This window comes from Pan troglodytes, chromosome X, assembly GCF_028858775.2.
Source record: "Pan troglodytes isolate AG18354 chromosome X, NHGRI_mPanTro3-v2.0_pri, whole genome shotgun sequence".
NCBI lineage: Eukaryota > Metazoa > Chordata > Mammalia > Primates > Hominidae > Pan > Pan troglodytes.
Window position 1 is genome coordinate 53,000,267 of NC_072421.2, and position 19,073 is coordinate 53,019,339.

Below are 19,073 nucleotides of genomic sequence, written 5' to 3' on the forward strand. Positions count from 1 at the left end.
GTGTGCTTGCTGGGCTGACTGAGAAGGTCCGCAGAGAGCATCTGAGTGGTTGGGGAGTGAGACAAAGGCATGCATCTCTGGCCACCACTTTAGGACCTGCACAAACTCTCCACAAGGTGGGGATGATTGTACCTGGCCCACGGCACTGTGTGGAGGATTCAGCAATGGATCTCACCAAGACTTGGTGCTACCAGCTATGAAATGAGCACCAAAGCCCGGCTCTAGGCACTTCACACACAGCCTTCACAGAGGTGAACTGCTGAAGGGGGGCCAGCTCCGATCCCAGCCTACCTAGGTTCGGGTGCTAGTTCTACCTCTTACTGCCTGTGCCACCGTGGGCTAGTTCCCTAACTTCTCTGGTGTTCTGCTTTCGAAATTCATAAAGCGGAACTGAAAATGTTGCTAGAGGATGGGTGTGTGGGAGTGGAGGAAGGCAGCTGACATATGGAAATGGGGAAAATACCATCAGAACCCTAGGAAACATCAGCCAAAGGGCAACGCCTCGAACCCCTTTGAAACCCTCCCGGATTCACTGGTCTCCATTTAGGCCTTTGTGTTTCAAGAAGGAATAGCCCTGCTTTTTTTTCCCTTCTCCCCTGGAGCTAGGTCAGTTCAACTGTCGACTCTCTCATGAGATCTCAGCATCAGAATCCAAGACACTTACCTGTTTTCAAGCCACTTCTGTCGGCAGGAGATGTGTAGACTTTTGCAGCAAGACAGCTCTGGGGACTACCTAAAACAGACTGACACAAAGCAGAATTTGTTTTCAGTTCAGAGGAGTCACATGGGTACTGGCTGGGTTCACATCTCAGGATTCTGCAGAGGTTAAAAAAAAAGGTAGATTTAGTCATTTGTGCCTCCTGAAATTAAAAGACACACATGTCTAAATCCCAATAAGATGTTGGAAGAACCCAAGGATGCTCTGGTTCTCACAAAGCAGGTGCAAACTGCTGCTCAGTTTCACCCACCCGGGCCCACCACACAACAAGCAATGGCGCCGCAGCCCCTAAGCCAGGGCACCAGCACCAACACGCAGGGCTCTCACCGTGGGCGGCGGACTCTGCTTCCACGTCTCCTGTGCACAGGAAGCCTCTCTTCAAAGCCATGGCCCTGCCTCGCCGGTCTCGATGCTGGTCCCGCTGCAGGGCTCAAACAGTGACTGGGCTGTGTTCTCTGGTGCCCTCCCTCCCCCGTTCCCAGTCTCCACAGCACAGAGCTTCCCTCAATAAACCCGGATACCCTGCTGGGAGATTTCAAGGTAACCAGCTCAGATCTAATGAGAAACAAACCAATACTGAGGAACAAACCTGAATTCTACACCCATTTTCCATTCCTACATATATTTATTTGGTATTGATGATGAGGAACCCCGTCAAAAATTCCTGTAAGGGAGACTACTACTCGACTGTTAGGGGTATTGCAACATTTACATACATGTAGCTTATCACATACGTAAACATTTACACAAATAGTACAGCGGTGAACCACCAAGTTCTCATTCCACATTCCTTTCCCACACTGCGTTTACCTGCCCATTCTTGAAACTGGATCTCAGGGCAGCACACTGCATTTCAACAGGCCTAGTGCTGCTTCTCAGAGGCAGTCAACTCAATGGTGCAAAAGCACAGGACAGCGACAAGGCATTCACACTACACAGACATGTGATCTCTTACTGACAGCAGGAAGGGAAGAGAGATGGAGATCCCGGGTGGGAAAGCGACAACATGCATCACAGGAGCCATGTGAGATGCGGCGAGGACCGCTGGTACGCAGCGTCCCTTGCCAAGGAATGCCTCACAGCCATCCGAGAATGACAGGCACGAAACATGAGGACCTTCCTCGGGTCGGTCAAGCATCATGCTGGGAGGATTCCCACGTGTCCCGGTACACAGGTCCTGGCACTCATCCGACCACAGCTTGCTGTTTGGTCCCCAAAATGGGCCCACACCCAGGCGCTGCCAACACGGCGGCACCGCCTGAGCCCCTTCGGGTCTCCATCCCATGGGGGTGCACGTCTCAGTTTTCCTCTAACCACTGCTTGAGCAGCCTCTGAAACATTATTTTGCTCTCCTGCTGCCTCTCTCGCTGGCGCTTCTCCTCTGTCTCCTGTGGCTGGAGTGCCGCTTCAGGCAGAGGCCCGGGCTGGTTGGTGCCTAGGCTGAGAGTCAAGCCACTGAGGCCCTGCACCAGCGTCTCCCAGGAGGAGGGATGTGGGGCCCTGTTACTCTCCCCAGGGATCCCAGAAAGATTCGGCCTGCGGCTCTGGCAGTATCGACATTCACATCGGAATCGATTCTGACTTCTGTCACCTAACGGGGAGATTCTGGCTTCCCTCCCAACAGCATAGGGGGCCATGTGATCGCGGTGTCTCCTCCTCACATGCCGCAGGAATGCTTTCTTCCTCTGAAGGAACTCCAGCCTCTCCCACCGCCGCTCTTCCAGGGTCTTCTCCTCTCTGTACCGCTGGCGGAGCAGCCCCTCTGGGAGAGGCACGGCCTGGCTGGGGCCAGGACCGGGGCTCAGGTTACTGAGGCCCATCATCGGCTGTTCTGAGTACGAAGGCTGAGAGGGCGCTGGACCTTCCTGGGAAGTCTCTGCAGCTGTCATCGGGGAAGATTTGGAAGGCGATGCTGGATTCCGTTTCTGGAGTGGATCCATGGAGGTCTGGTCCCAGCTGGAAGCTCCGCCAGGCCCTCGGGTCCAGAAAAGGAGGTGAAGCTGGAGGTTCTCAGACACCAAGAAGGTGGCGAGGAATGTGTGCGGGCAGAACCCAGACTGCAACGCAAGGTGATAAGACAAGAAGACACAGAATTATTCATCTTACTCAACCTCTCTGTCCCTCCACTTCCTGTGTGTAGAATGGGGATTATAGAGAGACCCTGTCCTAGGCTTCTTCTGAGGATGACGTGAGATCATACATCTCACCAGCTTAGAATATTAATGCCATCTAATAAAGGATTTAGAAATGATACCAATTAATGCATCCACGTGACACGGGGTGCAAAAGGATGCAATGCAGTTCGACGATGTCAATTCCCTGCTGACATTTTCCAACCCCTTCCCAAGCATCATTTGTAGAATAATCAATGTGTGACTCACAGGTGCTCTGCCCATGAGCGTTCATTTTCATCCACTCACAAGGGAGACTTTTACTCAACTGTAAGCGTTTGCACCATGGGGACACACCCTTTTGTATGTTCGCCTTCCTGACCACTGGGTTTGCATCTAGTCGAAAAGGCTGCTCATGCCTATGGAAATCGTTTCCAAATTCCTAGTGTGGATAAGAATTTATTTTGCTAAACAACAGAAGCATAAACCCCCAGGAGACTTCAAACAGAAAAACACATAGATGAATTCAATTAATCCAGAAAAAAAAAAAAAAAAAGCTGGTTCTTTGAAGTGATCAATGAAATTGATACACCCGTGGCAGGACTGGCTGGGAAAAAAGAGGGCAAAGAAACAAGTTACCAATATCAGGAATGCAAGAAGAGATTTCACTCCAGACCCAGAAAACATAAAAGGGTCAATATGGTAAGAATACACGCAACTCTACAGATTCACATTCCACAGGTCAGAGGAAATGTAGCACATACTTGAAAACCACAAGCTACGGAAACTCACACAGGATGGATTTCAAACACTGAACTGTGTGCACAGTCCTATATGTTTTAAAGAAGTTGAATTCACAGGCAAACACATTTGCAAAAAGATCTCTGGGCCAAGACAGTTTCACTGGCCAAGTCTACCAAACGTTTAATGAAGAAATATCACCAACTTACACAACTTCTTCTAGGAAACAAAGCAGAGGGAATGCGCCCCACTGATTTTATGAGGCCAGCACCGCAGGGATACCAAGAAAAGGACAGACCAGTATTCTTTCCTAGTACAGGCACCAAAGTATTCAACAAAACCTAGCAGTTTGAATTGAGCAATATGTGAGAAGAATAATAAGCCACGATCAAGTGGGTTTTATAGCGGGAATGCAAGGGTTGTTCTTCCCACACCTGAAAATCAATCAATGTAACCCACAGATTGAGAGATCAGATGAAGAACAAAAATGACAGGATCACATCAAGCTATGCAGAAAAACCCTTTGATAAGATTCAAAGTCCACTGGTGATATAAAAGCTCTAGCACACTAGGAACACAAGACAACTTCCTCAACCTGAAAAAGGGCGTGTACAGTCAAACCTACAACTAACAAGCCACTTAATGGTCAACGACTGGATGCTTTCTGCCTAAGGATGCGAACCAGGCAAGGACGTCCACTCTCACCACAGCTATTCAACGTCACGCTGAGGCCCAGTCAGTGCTATAATGCCAGAAGAATCACGGCACACACCGGAGAAAGCAAGAAACCAAAGTACTCCTTTTCATGGGTCCTGTGATCGTCTACATGAAACAACCAATGTATCTCCCCCAGACTCTCAGAGCTAATAAGAGCTTAGTGCTCATTAATGAGAGCTTAGCAGCGATACAGGAGAGAAACTCAACACACGGAAAACAATCCTATGCGTAACTGGAAACCTAAATTTAAGAAATAATACTGTTTTACAAAAGCTACGAACACAATGCAATGGTTATGTATAAAGCTAAAATACGTGGATGGGGTCTGTATGCCCATAACTATTAAACGGTAATGAAAAAATCAAAGAAGATTTAGTTAAAAGGAGAGAAACAATGTGTTCCCATATTTAAAGACCCAAAAAAGTTAACAGTCCATTGTCCCCAACTTGATCTGTAGAATGAATGCAGTGCCTGCCAATCAGAATCCTTGAGGGACATTTGCATGCATAAACAAGCAGATTCTACAATTCACGTGGAATATCTGATGTTTCAAAAAGCAGAAGGTATTTTAGAGAGATGATATTATCAGATTTTCAGATTTGCTCTAAAGCTGTAATAATCGAGATTGCTGGCTTACAGGGGTAGACGAGTAGATCCATGGAATAAAATAGAGTCCATGAATCCATCCATAGAAATGTGTCCAATGAGTTTTGACATGGGTGTGAGAGGGAATCCAATGGAGAAGGGATAAGCTTTTCAATACATGAGGTGGCCTATCCTTACGCAAAAAGATGCACCTCAACCTCAACCTTTACACGCAATTAAGGAAAAAGGGTTCAGAGACCTACACGCCAAAGTTCAATACTATGACTTTTGGTAGAAACCGTAGGAGGACATCTTTGTGAGGGGAGGCTAGGACATGACCTGAGATGCATGATCCATGGAAAGGAAAGATGGATGGATAGGAGTTTGGCAAAATTTAAAACTCTGGCTCTGGCCGGGCGTGGTGGCTCCTGCCTGTAATCCCAACACTTCGGGAGGCCAAGGTGGGCAGATCACTAGAGTTCAGTTGTTCGAGACCAGCCTGGCCAACATGGTGAAACCCCGTCTCTACCAAAAAATACAAAAATTACCTGGCATGGTGGCACATACCTGTAGTCCCCAGCTACTGGGGAGGCTGAGGCAGGAGAATTGCTCGACCCAGGAGGCAGAGGCTGCAGTGAGCCGAGATCGAGCCACTGCCCTCCAGTCTGGGCGACATAGCGAGCCCCTGTCTCTAAATAAATAAATAGAACAGAATAGAATAGGATAGAATAGAATAGAATAGGATACGATACGATACGATACGATACGATGATATGATACAATACAATACAATACAACACAATACAACACAATACAATACAACACAACTTTGGCTGTGTAAGAGCCAGTGTGTTCAGAGAATGAAAATCAAAGCTGCACCACTAGGAGGAAATGTTTGAAAATCACCAACCTGACAGATCTTATATCCAAAATACATGGTGCGTTTTCAAAACTCCACAATAAGAAAATCAACACCCCAACTAGAAAATGGGGGAAAGACTTGAATGGGAGCGCAAGAAACCATATTTAACATCATTCAGCATTAGGGGAATGCAAATTAACACCATGGAGACTGGCAAGGCCAAGCGAGAACATGTTGGGTGACTGGAACTCTCACACTTTGCAGCTGGGAGGGCGAAATAGCACAGCAACTTTGAGAAGCAGTTTGGCAGTTTCTTGTAAGTCAAACAGATGTTTACCATAGGACCCAGCCATCCCACTCCTGGGTATCTACCCTAGAGAAATGAAAACTTAGGTTCACAAAAAAGCCCGCACTGAATTGTAAAAGCAGCTCGATGCGAAACTGCCCCACACTGGACAGAGGAAAATGTCATTCAGTAGAAGGATGGCTGAACACCTGTGGTCTTCCACACCGTGAAACTGCCTTCATGAAAAAACAACAGCCTGTGACAGAGGCATCTGACACTCATCCGAGATGTTCATCGGGCCAAAAGAAGGAAGCCCGCCTCACAAGGCCACAAACTGTATGGTGTCATTGACATAACACTCTCCCCAAGACAAAACTAGAGGGAAGGAAACAGATCACTTTACACCAGGGATGATGGATGAAGAAGAGGTAACCGCAATGGGGCAGTTCCAGGGAGTGTCTTGGGGTGATGGGACTGTTCTGGATCCCGACTGTGGTGGTGGTGACAAGAATGTATGCCCGTGTCAAAGCTCACAGAACTGTACTCCTGAGGGAAAAAAGTCAATCTTGCTGTAGGTTAAGTGGAAAAACCCAATGGCATATTTTGCGATAAGGGTATCTCTCTGTATTGTTTTGATAAATACATCTTGGATGAGTGCAACCAAAAATTGACATTAAATGCTAAATGGAAACTTTAGATCAGCCTCCCAGGCTCTATTCTTTTGACAAACGTGGAAACCAAGAATTCACTAGTTTTCTTCAGAGGATACTGGTCCTCTGAATGTTTATTCACCAAATCGTGGCTATCAGCACACACTGGGGCAAGAAAGACAGAACCGTATCAGGAACAGTTTGAATATGTACTGAACACAAACATATATAAACACACACACACACACATCCCAGAAAGAGTTCTTAACTTTTCAGAAATTGCAATCTATCTTTCCTACGAGTTAGTTCCCTGACATCCTTTGGGCCACCACTATCTGACACAAACAGTTAATGTGTGAAACGTTTGGAAAATGATCTTAACCCAATTATCTCCCAGCCAATTCTCATGTGTCACAAGGACTCTCTCAGGATCTATTTCTACATGTAGAAAGCCAATTCTCAGAGAGAGAAAAGACCTTACGACCCCCACGCCCCACGTTTCTTTTGTTGTTTTGTTTGTTTGTTTGAGGCAGGGACTCGCTCTGTTACCTAGTCTGGTGTGCAGTGGCAAAACCTCGGCTCATTGAAACCTCTGCTTCCTGGGCTCAAGGGATCCTCCAGTCTCAGACGCCTGAGCAGCTTGCACTACAGGCGTGAGCCACCATGCCCGGCTAATTTTTGTATTTTTTGTAGAGACGGGGTTTTGCCATGTTGCCTAGGCTGGTCTGGAACTCCTGAGCTCCACATGATCTGCATGCCTCAGCCTCCCAGAGTGCTGGGATTATAGGCGTGAGCCACTGTTCCCAGCCAGAAACACTTTTATGAGAAGAAATGTGAGCCGGGTGTGGTGGCTCATGCCTGCAATCCCAGCACTTTGGAAGGCCGAGGCAAGCAGATCACCTGAGGTCAGGGGTTTGAGACCAGCCTGGCCAACACGGCGAAACGCCATCTCTACGGAAAATACAAAAAAATTAGCTGGGTGTGGTGGTGGGCACCTGTAATCCCAGGTAATAGAGAGGTTGAGGCAGGAGAATCACTTGAACCCAGGAGGCGGAGGTTGCAGTAAGCCGAGATTGCACCACTGCACTCCAGTCTGGGCAACGGAGCAAGACTCTGTCTCAAAAAAAAAAAAAAAAAAAAAAGAAAAAGAAAAAGAAAAAAAAAAATAGGAAGATTCTGGAGACATCAACTGACAACCGGCCTGCATAGTCATCGCTCTCTTTTCTCTCTTTCTCCCTCCAGCAATTTTGTGAAATGAAACATTTTACCGTCCTATGTGTAGGTTCATCCAGAGATTCTCAAACCACACCCATGGAGTTGCTCATGATCCCTGACAGAGGCATTAAGGACAGTGAGGCCTAGAGAAGTCCGTTGTGTGTGCGGAGGGGAGCAGCTGCAGCAATACATGTGACTTCCCTACCTTCATCATCTCACCAATGTCATTTCTTCAACAGGCACTTGCCCCCAGGTAAAAGACCTTGTATCAAAAATCTCTGCATGAAACACCACAGCCTCAAGTTTCCTGCATCATGTCATGCAGCTACCGAAGAGAGAGAAGGACTACTGGAGACAGGGAACCCAGACAGTTCACCGGTCAGACCTTCAGCATGAGAGGTGATGTCTCTGGGTACCAATCCCTCACTGTGATGGTTTTATCGGTCAACTCGGCCAGGCTTGGTGCCTGGTCCCTTTTGGTCAAATGCTACTCTAGTTGTTGCTGGGAAGGTATTTGTGGACATGATTAACATTTACAATCACGCTAGGCACAGTGGCTCACGCCTGTAATCCCTGCTTCGGGAGGCTGAGGCGGGTGGATCACTTGAGGTCAGCAGTTCGAGAGCAGCCTGGCCACCGGGGTGAAACCCCATCTCTACTAAAAATAAAAATTAGCCGGGTATAGTGATGGGTGCCTGTAGTTTGGGACTGCCATGGCCCTTGGCAAGACTTTCACCTCTCATTCACCCTGCATGACTCAGCTGAGATAGCACTTCTCCCAGGAAGCCTTCTCCAAGCTCCTAAAACGCCCTGTATTTCCCCTGTCCCAGCCCCAATCCCTCTCAGCTGTCAACAGATGGTTATTTCTCTGTCAACCCACTAGCCCAGGAGCTGACAGAGGCCAGGGACTTTGTCTTGTTCACCCATCACAGAGCCTTGAGCCCAGTGGACATTCACAAATATCTATCAAATGAAACAAGAAGGATGTGGGGCCCGTGATAAACATCTCACTGAGAATGTCAAGTCAACCCTGCAGAATCCATATTTTCCCACGTTGCAAAGGCAGAAATTCCTGCATGGAGAGGTCAAGTAACTTCCCTCAGATCACACAACCACTCAGGGACAGAATTCCCTCCCAGGTCTCCCTGACGGCAGATGAACACACCCCTGGTGGCATTGCCTCTCTGGGTGTTCAGCCTCCCCTGATACCTAAGCGAGAAAGTAATCCTGAGGGAAGAGTTCAGACAGCAGAGTCCTAGGGGCTGACCCGCATGTCCACAGCTGCCCGGGGATCGGGTGCAATGCTGCGAATCCTTACCGTCACTTCCTCCTGGCCAGTTCTGTTCCCATGCCAGAAATGCTGCACCAAACGCACCTCTCACACTCCCCACTCTCATTCGCTTCAATTCTCCTGTGCGGAAGGAGAAAGAGGACAGCTAAGCAAGTGAATCCAGACTACACCCTGCAGATGAGCGCCAGGAAGAGCTTTGTGTTTCTTTTCAAAATTAAGCCAGTCCCATGTGATGCTTTTTTCAATCTTCCACAATAATATGAGATAATAAAATGCATTTATTTCAGTTTAAAGATACAGATTTCATTTAATAATCCCAATTAAATATGGACTTTTTTTTTTTTTTTTTTGAGACAGTCTCACTGTGTCGCCCAGGCTGGAGTGCAGTGGCATGATCTCAGCTCACTGCAACCTCCGTCTCCTGGTTTAAAGCAATTCTCCTGCCTCAGCCTCCGGAGTAGCTGGGATTACAAGCACCCGCCACCACACCCGGCTCACATTTGTATTTTTAGTAGAGACAGGGTTTCACCACGGTGGCCAGGCTGGCCGCGAACTCCTGACCTTGTGATCTGCCCACGTCGGCTTCCCAAAGTGCTGAGATTACAGGCGTGAGCCACCACGCCCGGCCACATGGACTTTTTTCTAGAAGTGGCAAAATCCTACAGCAAAATGTCTAAGGTCTGTGCAAGTTCTCTGGGTGCTGAAAACCGTGCTCCTAGTCTTGTGCCATGTCATGGCAAAGGAATCTAACTCCTAGCCACGCAACGCCACACAGATTGAGGAAAGAGTCTGTCCTACACATGACTTGCAGATGTTCTACATTTTTGATGCCTACACAGATCATCTCTATCCTACTGGGTCTGGAGCGGAAGAGATACAATTTTTAGCAGCTTTGTAACAAAAGAACAGGTAGTCAGTAAAGCCAGCAATGCCCACTTTCAAGAAAGAAAGAAGAAAATGAAGACAGCAGTGAAGCGTGGTGCTGGCATCAGGGGTCTCCCAGCAGGTGAGTACACAGAAAAGCAGCGGGAGTACAACCGGGAGTCCAGGGAGGGGAACAGGGGAGGGACCAAGAAGAGTGGCCAGAGCAGCAAGAGGAAGACAAGGAGCAAGTCCGCTCTGGCGAGAATGGAGCTTGCCTAGACTCACCCAAGGCAGTCAGGTCGCTGGGTTCACAAGGTCGATGCTGTGGGTGTAGGCCGAGTGACTGCTACACCTTTCACCTACAAAAGAAAATAACCTCACTGGCCAGGTCACATTCCTCCAGGTATTTACTGAGGGCCCACTCCATTCAGCGGTGCCTTCGGTGAATTATCCAATGCAGCCCCATCCCAAGGACGTGTCTTAATCTGAGGAATAAAATATTGTCCAAGGAGCCAGGAATGGTGGCTCACGCCTCTAATCCAAGCACTTTGGGAGGCTGAGGTGGGAGGACTGCTTCAGCCCAGGAGTTTGAGGCCAGCCTGAGCAACAGGGCGAGACCACCATCTCAACAAAAAACTTAAAAAATTAGCCAGGCATGATGCTGCACAGCTATGGTCCCAGCTACTGGGGAGGCTGAGGTGGGACGATCACTTGAACTCAGGAGGTTGAGGCCAGTGCAGTCCAACCTGGGTGACAGGGTGAGTCCATCTGAAATCACAAAACAAAACAAAAAGACAACTATGGCAGGCATGAGACGGGGGTACTTCTGACACAGAGGAAGTCAAAATCACCATAGCCCAGGTGGTCAGGAACAGCTTCTCCCAGGGCATGCTATGATATATATTCTCATCCCCAGTTGCAGATGAGGTAACAGGATCAGAGAGGTTAAGCAACTCACTCAAGGTCACACATCTAGGGAGTGGTGGTGACCATTTCTCACTGAGGTCTGCTGAAATACAAAAGTCACTCCACCATTTGTGACACCAATCTCTCTTTATATTGTCACCCGTTTTAATTCGCATTCATAGACATATACTTACCTGTGGCTCTCCTTAGTTTCATATTCTCATAAGCGGCTACACACGGTATAGATTTCGTTTTAGCACATCAGGCCTTTCCCTTAAAGAACCTGAATTCCCCGTGCCCGGCACGATTGCCCAGCCCAGAACTGAACACTTATCTCAAATTAATCTTCCAACCACACACCAAGGAAAGAAAATGGATTACTGCCACGTAGAGATTTAATTTGGGTATTTCACGAATTCTGAACTACGATTTGAAATGTAACCACTGTCCAACCAGAAACAGTAAAAACAGTGCTTCCCTATGAAAAGTATTCACAGGACATTTTATTAAATGCCAAAGCATTCCAGGTAAGACACACTGCCCGTTTTATAGGAAGTTGTTGAGATTCTGCTCCTAAGAATACAGTAGTCCTTTCTCTCTCCACTGCTAGTGCCCTGATAAGCTCAGCCAACCAAGGCCATTCGCTTTTCCATTTGCAAGCAAACACACCAAACTACCCTCACACCCACGCACAAATCCAACGCACCCAACGGGTCAGTGAGTAGAGGGAAATGGTATTGGAAATGCAGATGGGAATCTGTGGCTACTCAGAGCACCACATTTCTGATGGCGGAGAGGGCTACCGCCCAGGGTCGCCTGTACTCCAGCAAGGTGGACGGCGGAGAGGCCCTCCTTCTCTAAACATGAGACCCTGCAGCTTGTGCGGCTACTGGACACAAATGGCCTGGACCATTCATTGCGCACGAATGCAGCAATCACACCGCCCATTAAACGCATGTCTAGTCGTATTTCACATTACGACCGTCCCTCTGTCACACGTCGGAGAAAGGGTTTGTCGGACGGTTTGTTTCAATAGGGGCAATGCAGTCCTCCTTGAAAACCCTCCAGTCACTGTCTCCTGCTGTGCGATGGGAGAGGAGGTGGGGAGGGAGGTGATGCCAAGGACACGGTGATTTCTGAACCCGCTGAACACTGATCCTAGCCCAAGTGTAGTCCCGCCGGCTACCAATGCCCGCGGCATCCTCTTTCTCCGCTGAAAAAGGCCACCCCCAAGTAGGGAACGAGAACAACGCCACCCCCAGAGTGCACGACCGCCATTCCCACACCGGGGAGATATGGACGACGTGGAAAATCACCCGCTTCCTTCGAAAGCCCCACTCCCGGCCAGCCCAACCCAGGGATTCGAGTCCCAAGACACCCTGGCCTGTGCTAGGGACAGCCTCGGTCTCGGCCTCTCGCTCTGTCTCTCTGGAAGTCTCTCTCCCACCCCCCCGCTCTCAGTCTCTCCCGCGCGCTCGCTCGCTCTCCGTCTCTCTCGGGCTCTCTCACGCGCGTTCTCGCTCCGGAGCCGGTTCCCGCCGTCCAAGCGCCAACGCGGCGCCTCGTTTCCTCTGCCCTGGAAACGCAGCGCCGCCCGCTCGTAATTGAAGGGTTAAGACCATCGAGAGGAGCCGCCCTCCGGCGGGCTAGAGGTGCCGCAGCGCGGAAGGGGGCGTCGGCGAGGATGTGCTCACGTCACAGGGATGCGACGCCGCTGAGAAACTGAACCTTTGATTGGCTGCCGCGGACCGCCGGAGCCGGAAGACGGAGCGGTTGGGTGGCTTCTCGCGACCCACGCCGCTCGGGTGGACTGCGAGGGGAGAAGGCGTGGAGGTCATCCCTTCCGGAGGTGCGCCGCGGCGTTCCCGGAGCGGCTTCTCTGAAGCGTGGCTTGTGGACTGCCGAATGCTTCCGGAGGCCATGGGAAGACACTCCCTGTAGCGGACGTGACTTCCCGGGCGAGGGACGTGGGAACTGGGCTGGAGGGTTGGGAGGCGGCCGACTTCTCCTGTGATTGGCTGGGAGTTTTGAGCTAGGACGCGCCGCTGAGAACCGACACGTGCTGTTTCATTTTTTTTTTTTTTTTTTTTACTGTTTTTGCATGAATGATAAATGCACCTTGGTAAAGACAGAAACCAAACAATCCAATACATTGAAATTATTCAGGCTACTGCCTTAGGGAGAGCGCCCCAGAAGTGGAAATCACACTGTTGGGGTAACCGGGGGGTGGCGGGGGTGTCTTTTACTTTCATAGGAAGGAGTACACCGGTTTCAGTGGGGAGATTTATGGGGCAGGGTTTTTTTTTTTTTTTTTTTTTAATCAGCGGAAGTCTCAGCCAGCTGAACAGGGAATGTTTCTCTCTGTGCGTAGCTACTTTTAGGAGGACAGACTTCCCGTCTAAGTGAATCATTTGTGATACCCTACCTTGTTTTAACCTGAGTGACTCTTTCCTAGCAGAGAGAGCCGGACAGACTCCATTTTAGTTTCTTCACTTGCAGCCCCCTTTATCCCCCTTAAGGGAATAACTAGTGCAAGCTGACTCCAAGCACATCCAAGAATACACCTGCTGGTAAGATATTGAGGCAGGCTGTACCAACAGCTCGGGAATGTGCTCGGTGGAAGGTACCTAAAAGCCCCTGCATTTATCTCTTAATCATAGTTTAAGCCCCTGCACCTGGAAATGTTTATTTTTTTGTAACTGCTTCTATAACCAATTATTTTTTTTTTAACTTTTGGCCTATTCTGCTTCTGTAAAATTGCTTCAGCTAAACTCCCCCCTCCCCTGTTTAGACCACGGTATAAAAACAAAACTAGCCCCTTCCTTGGGGCCGAGAGAATTTTGAGCGTTAGCTGCCTGTAGGTCGCCAGCTAATAAAGGTCCCCTTAATTTGTCTCAAAAGTGTGGCGTTTCTCTATAACTCGCTTGGTTACAACACATTCATGAGACAAAAGAACAAGGACTGGTGGTGTCTGCCATCTGGGAGTCACGGCACAGAGTGGGCAGACAGCATCCCTTATCTAAGTCTCATGGAGAATAATTGGTCCTGTGTGGTCAGTGACTTCCCAGAACACGAAAGTGTACAGAGATTTCTTTACCGTGGCGTATTTCAGGAGTCAAGTGACACGCAACAATGTCTGTCCTAGCAGATACATGGATAGTAGATTCCTTTTTAACCCTGGAAGAAGCCGCCTCGTGAACAGCAGTTTATGAAGGAAGGAAACATGAACCATTCTCCCAGAATATTATCATTTCATTTTACAAATGAAGTAACTGAGCCACAAAGAGATTAAGTAACCTCCCCAAAGTCATACAAGAAATAAATGGTGGAGTCTCGATTTAAATCCAGGTGTCTGTGACTTCATCCCCTTCGTGCTGTGCAGCCATACACTGTCATTTCCAAATCCACACATGTGGCTCGATTCTCTCCCTGGATCTACAGATTTCTTCCGCCAACTGACAACCCCACAGGCCCGTTGCACTCACCTCCCATCCAGCATCCTGGGCAGTGGGAGATGGCTTCCCAGAGAAGAGAGTGTTAGAGATCCTGGGTCCCAAACGCCCTACCCAGCCCCTGGAGGGAGAGGTGGGCTTCAAGAGGAAGTTTAGAAGATTTAAAGAGAGTTTATTTGTCTGAGGGACAGGCTGATGGGCTATTACAGCACACACGTGATAATAAACACCTGTTACTTTGAATTTATGTATTTACTTATTTGTTTAGTATTGGCAATACATGCCGAATGGTGGTGATACCCAAAGCAGACAGGTAAAATCAAGCCACTGTATGGGCAAGTCGAGACATTCCCATTTTACCTGGGAAGACCTGACAAGAAAATACCACTCTGCAGTATAAAAGGAGAACATTCTCCTAGACTCAACAAATGAAACTAATTAGTTATTTGTTCTAATTATTCTTATTCTCCTATTACAGATGAGGCACGGTAAGCACAGGGAGGTTAGGTCAGCTCTGCGAAGTCTTCAAGTCATAAGTCGTTGAGTCCCATAGCAAGTACTGCTCAGCATGTCCCAAAGTGAACGCACCCATCCCCACTCTCAGCACGCCTGCCCCTCCTCCTGTGCTGCCTGACTCAGTGACAGGCACCACCCTGTACCCAGCAGCTTGGGCCAAAGATCTTGAAAGCCATCCTTGATTGCTGCCTCTTACCACCCCCACAGTTGACCGAGCCTGGCCAGTTAGACCTCCCAAGTTTTTCTAAGTGAGACCTTGACACTGACTCCTCTCCATCACCACAGGAAGTTCCCTAGTCCAGTCACCCTCATCTCCCTCCTCGATGACCACCAACAATTCATAGCTCATCTTGCTGCCAGTCTTGACCCCTTCCCACGCATTCTCTGTCCCAGTGAGTGGGGCACCTTTCTTGACTGCTAATCTGGTCATGTCAAACCTTTTCAAATTCTACTAGGGCTGCCAGCTGCCCTTAGGATAAAGTCCAGCCTCCTGGATTAGGGGTATCAGGCCCCAGCTACTACCAGGCCTCTCTCTCTCTAGCGTGCACGCTCGCTCTCTCGCTGTCTCTCTCTCGTGTCTGCCGCCTCACAACCGCCCTTCCCTCTGTCTGGCCTGCACTTGCTCCAGCAACCGCTGCCTGATTGCTCCTTACCTTCAGCTCTCAAGTGAAGGAGAGCAAATTATACTTTACCTAGGGAGCAACTGGATGAAAAGGCATGCTTAGTGGGTTTGATATTTTTACTGAATAGCACATGATGGAGATTCATGAAAATTCCCCCAATGGGCCAACCAACTGGAATGTCACGTGAGAGTAGGGTTTTTAGGAAAAGTTTACTTGCAAAAATAGGATGCAGGAAGGTAACTTGAGGAAGGTGACAGGTTCATTTGCCTGACTGTAGCAATTATTTCACTGTGTGTGTGTATAACAACATGTTTTATACCTTAAATATATACAATAAAACATAATAATAAAGATACACAACATAGATCTCTCCTTCATTCCTATAGACTCATCATGTGTGAACATGGAGTTTGGAATTGTGGCCCCAGGTTCAGTACCATGAAGTGATGTGGGCTGAGGACCTGCCTCACAGCTGGTTCTTCCTGCCATAGAGTGAACTGTGAGGCTTCGCTTCATTCACTACAGCCTGTTATTTCAGCTCCTAGCATTGCACACCTGAATATGAATGGAAGTGTCTGCTTTGGACATATGGACAATAAAAGAGAAAAGATGGAAATGGCCCTGGTCCTGCCACCATCAGCCCAAGCCCAAACCCTGGCTGGAGGGTAGACTGGACTCCCACTGTCCTGGCACGCTGGCCTGCACACTGATGTGCCTCTAACATGGCACAGTGTGAATGGCTCTCCCTGGAGCCTGGTTGTTGAGGACCTACTGTGTGCTACTCATGTACAGTGTTGATTTCCCAAAGACCCAGAGAGGTAAGTATCAAACTCCTATCTACAGATAAGGAACCAAGCTGAAAGAGGTCAGGGCACTGAGGCAGAAAAGGCTGGATCTGGGACTCACACGCGGGTTCTGTCAGACTCCAAAGCCAGGCCTCTTTAAACTCACGACAACGTACTTTGCTTATGCTCCCCATGCTGAGCTGCAGATATTATTCTGTGATGGGACAGTCAGCTTGGTCCTAACACGACGTCCCCCTGTGAGATCCAGGCCCCTGGCAGGGCAAAGCCACCCTGAAAAGTTCTAACACAGTCCACAGGAGCTGCCCTGGCGTCCCTTGCCTCACAGCTACCAGTCGAGTTTAGCTTCTGCGCCTCCACCGGGAGGCGCTTTGCCCTATCACAGAGACACTTGCAATCCACCCCCGCCCTAAATTACATCTCCATCAGCCTCACTTTATTTAACAGATAAGAAGAATCTAGAGGCAAACAGAGCAGAGGCAGCGTTAGCGGCTGCAACACAGCTGTGGAGTTGATCAGACTCCAAATGTGGTGTGGAAATCAACAGACTGAGAATGGGAATCTAGTTCCTCTTGTTCTTCGGCTCTCTGGACTGTAAGCTGTGCAGAATCAAAGTGCCTGCCGCACAAACCTCCCCTCTTCTGAAGAGTCTGCCCTGACCCAACCCTTGCACACACACATCCCTCAGGTGAGGGTAGGGTGGTCTCCTGTGTACTCCTAGGGTACCGTGGGTTGAATCCTGCCATGGCTCTCCTTACCCCCCAAGTGTGGGGGTCATCTGCCAGCAAGGATACAGCCGAAACCTCCCCCTGTCCCCAGAGTGTCCGGTCAGCACTTCAGAACAAGTTTATTCAGTTAATAAAGGAATTTCACCCAGAGTACTTGGTCAGTAATGGCTATGATGGTAGCAGCTCTGTGTGCCTTAGAAATGCTCCAGGAGAATCGAGTGAACAGAGGACATCTGTGCAATGAGATTCTCCTCCCCTGGAGTTCGGGAGGAGGGTTGTACCTTTCCTCTCTTCCCTAATTCCAGAACTCCTAGTAAAAGAGGCTACAAAATTATTTGTTTATTTTAGATAGAGACTAGCTCTGTCACCCAGGCTGGAGTGCAGTGGCACAATCTCAGCTCACTGCATCCTCCACCTCCTGGGATCAAGTGATTCTTGTGCCTCAGCCACCCAAGTAGCTGGGATTACAGGTGTGCGTCACTGCACCCGGGATTATTATTTTTTTTTTTTGGATTTTTAGTAGAAATGGGGCTTCACCATATTGGCCAGGCTGTTCTTGAACTCCTGACCTCAAGTGATCTGCCTGCCTTGCCCTCCCAAAGTCCTGGGATTACAGGCGTGAGCCACCGCACCCTGCCAGAATTTTTAAATATGTCTTGGCCAGTATGTTACTCCATGTGGCCTCCCAGTGGGACTGCAGTGATGGGTTTACCAAAATGTCAGAGTACCCTAGGGCAAGTGCATGTGCGCCTCCCCCAGGGTCTGTAGGGAAAAACGACTATTGATTGGGTTCAGGCGTCCTAATCGAGTATGTGGTTCTGTGGCTGCAACACAGATGTCCACAGTGACAAGGACATGAACACCTGGATGAACGCGTCTGTCAAGTCTGGGTGGGCTGCATCAGTGCCTTTGCCTGTCCTGTCTCTTGCCTAAGCCCTCCTGGTTCTGACTGCTCCTGCCTGGGTCCCTCCTTCACCTGAACTCTGCAGGCTGCACAGACATGCTTTCTGTATCCGTGGCCCTTCATTGTCCCTTTCCGTGTCACTGGCAGAGCAGAAGCTTACCTGGCCTGACAGGATCCCGTCCTTGTCACCGTGGCACCTCCAGCCTTCTGTTCAGCTTCCTGCTGGTGTGCTAGTGTCCTTGTGGCATCTGCGCCATGTTGGAACGACTCAGCCTCTGACTTTTTTCCAACTGCTCCCTCTGTCTGGAAGGCCTTCACCACAGATATCTGCTTGACTGACTCCTCCCCCTTCACATCTTTGTCAAATTGTCACCTTCTCAACCCAGCCTACCCTAGTCACTCTGTTATAATTTACCTGCAGCTAACCCAGTGCCTCCCCCAATTCCCAATCCCTGTGCCGTGATCTGTATATTTTTTCTTTTTAACACAGCCCCCATCATCTTTGTAAACTAAAAATAAAATTCTAAGCCCCACTCCCCAACCATCTGAATGGACCCTTCCTCTCGGCCAAAGCTTTTCCAAAGTTAGCCTGAAAAAGTAGTTCAGGCCATGATGGGAAGGGTGGGTCAGACATGCGTCATTACACCCTTCTCCCTATGGAATTCAGGCACAACTGACCAGCATTTATGTTAAGGGAGAGATCTTAAGACTGTGGCAATAAGACACCAAGTTCCAGCCTGACTAGTATAGCATCACATAACAAATAGGCCCTGAAAGAAGTCAAAGTGTTTCATCCAACAATACATTTCTTTGACACATTTTGAAATAGGCCTACAAAGCCATCTCTTGTGAGGAAGTCTACATTCTGTAGAGAATCCCTTTCCCTTTCCAGGTCTTTTTCCTGGTCTAGGAGAGAATTAGCTAAGAGTCCAGCAACTTTTAAGGTCTGATAAGAAATACTTACAGTCTATTCTCTCTGAAGCCGGCTGCCTCGGGACAGGCATTGGCATAATAAGAACCTTGATCTCCACAACCCCTTATCTTAACCCAGACACTCCCTCCTATGGATTGGAGGTCTTTAGATAAACTCAAGCAATTGCC

The 19,073-nt window shown here is 48.8% G+C and overlaps 1 protein-coding gene across 8 annotated transcripts; it reads right to left on the bottom strand.

The window, feature by feature from the left end:
• Positions 1 to 1,323: 1,323 nt before the first annotated feature.
• FAM156A (family with sequence similarity 156 member A) lies at positions 1,324 to 18,427 on the bottom strand. Of its 8 annotated transcripts, none has more exons than XM_054676741.2 (4): positions 18,133 to 18,427; positions 10,326 to 10,399; positions 9,204 to 9,296; positions 1,324 to 2,775 (listed from the first exon to the last, which is right to left on the bottom strand). In XM_054676741.2, exon 4 carries the CDS (start codon positions 2,656 to 2,658, stop codon positions 2,017 to 2,019), a length of 642 nt encoding a protein of 213 aa, XP_054532716.1. In that variant the 5' UTR covers positions 2,659 to 2,775; positions 9,204 to 9,296; positions 10,326 to 10,399; positions 18,133 to 18,427; the 3' UTR covers positions 1,324 to 2,016. The 8 variants fall into 8 exon arrangements, with proteins under 8 accessions (XP_054532716.1, XP_054532712.1, XP_054532715.1 ...); XM_054676737.2 differs by lacking the exon at positions 18,133 to 18,427 and adding an exon at positions 12,456 to 17,175; XM_054676740.2 differs by lacking the exon at positions 18,133 to 18,427 and adding an exon at positions 11,653 to 17,175.
• Between the last annotated feature and the right edge of the window lie 646 nt (positions 18,428 to 19,073).

What these genes read in the sequence shown, in the direction of transcription:
- FAM156A (XM_054676741.2), bottom strand. Translation starts at nt 2,658, where the DNA reads ATGGATCCACTCCAGAAACGGAATCCAGCATCGCCTTCCAAATCTTCC.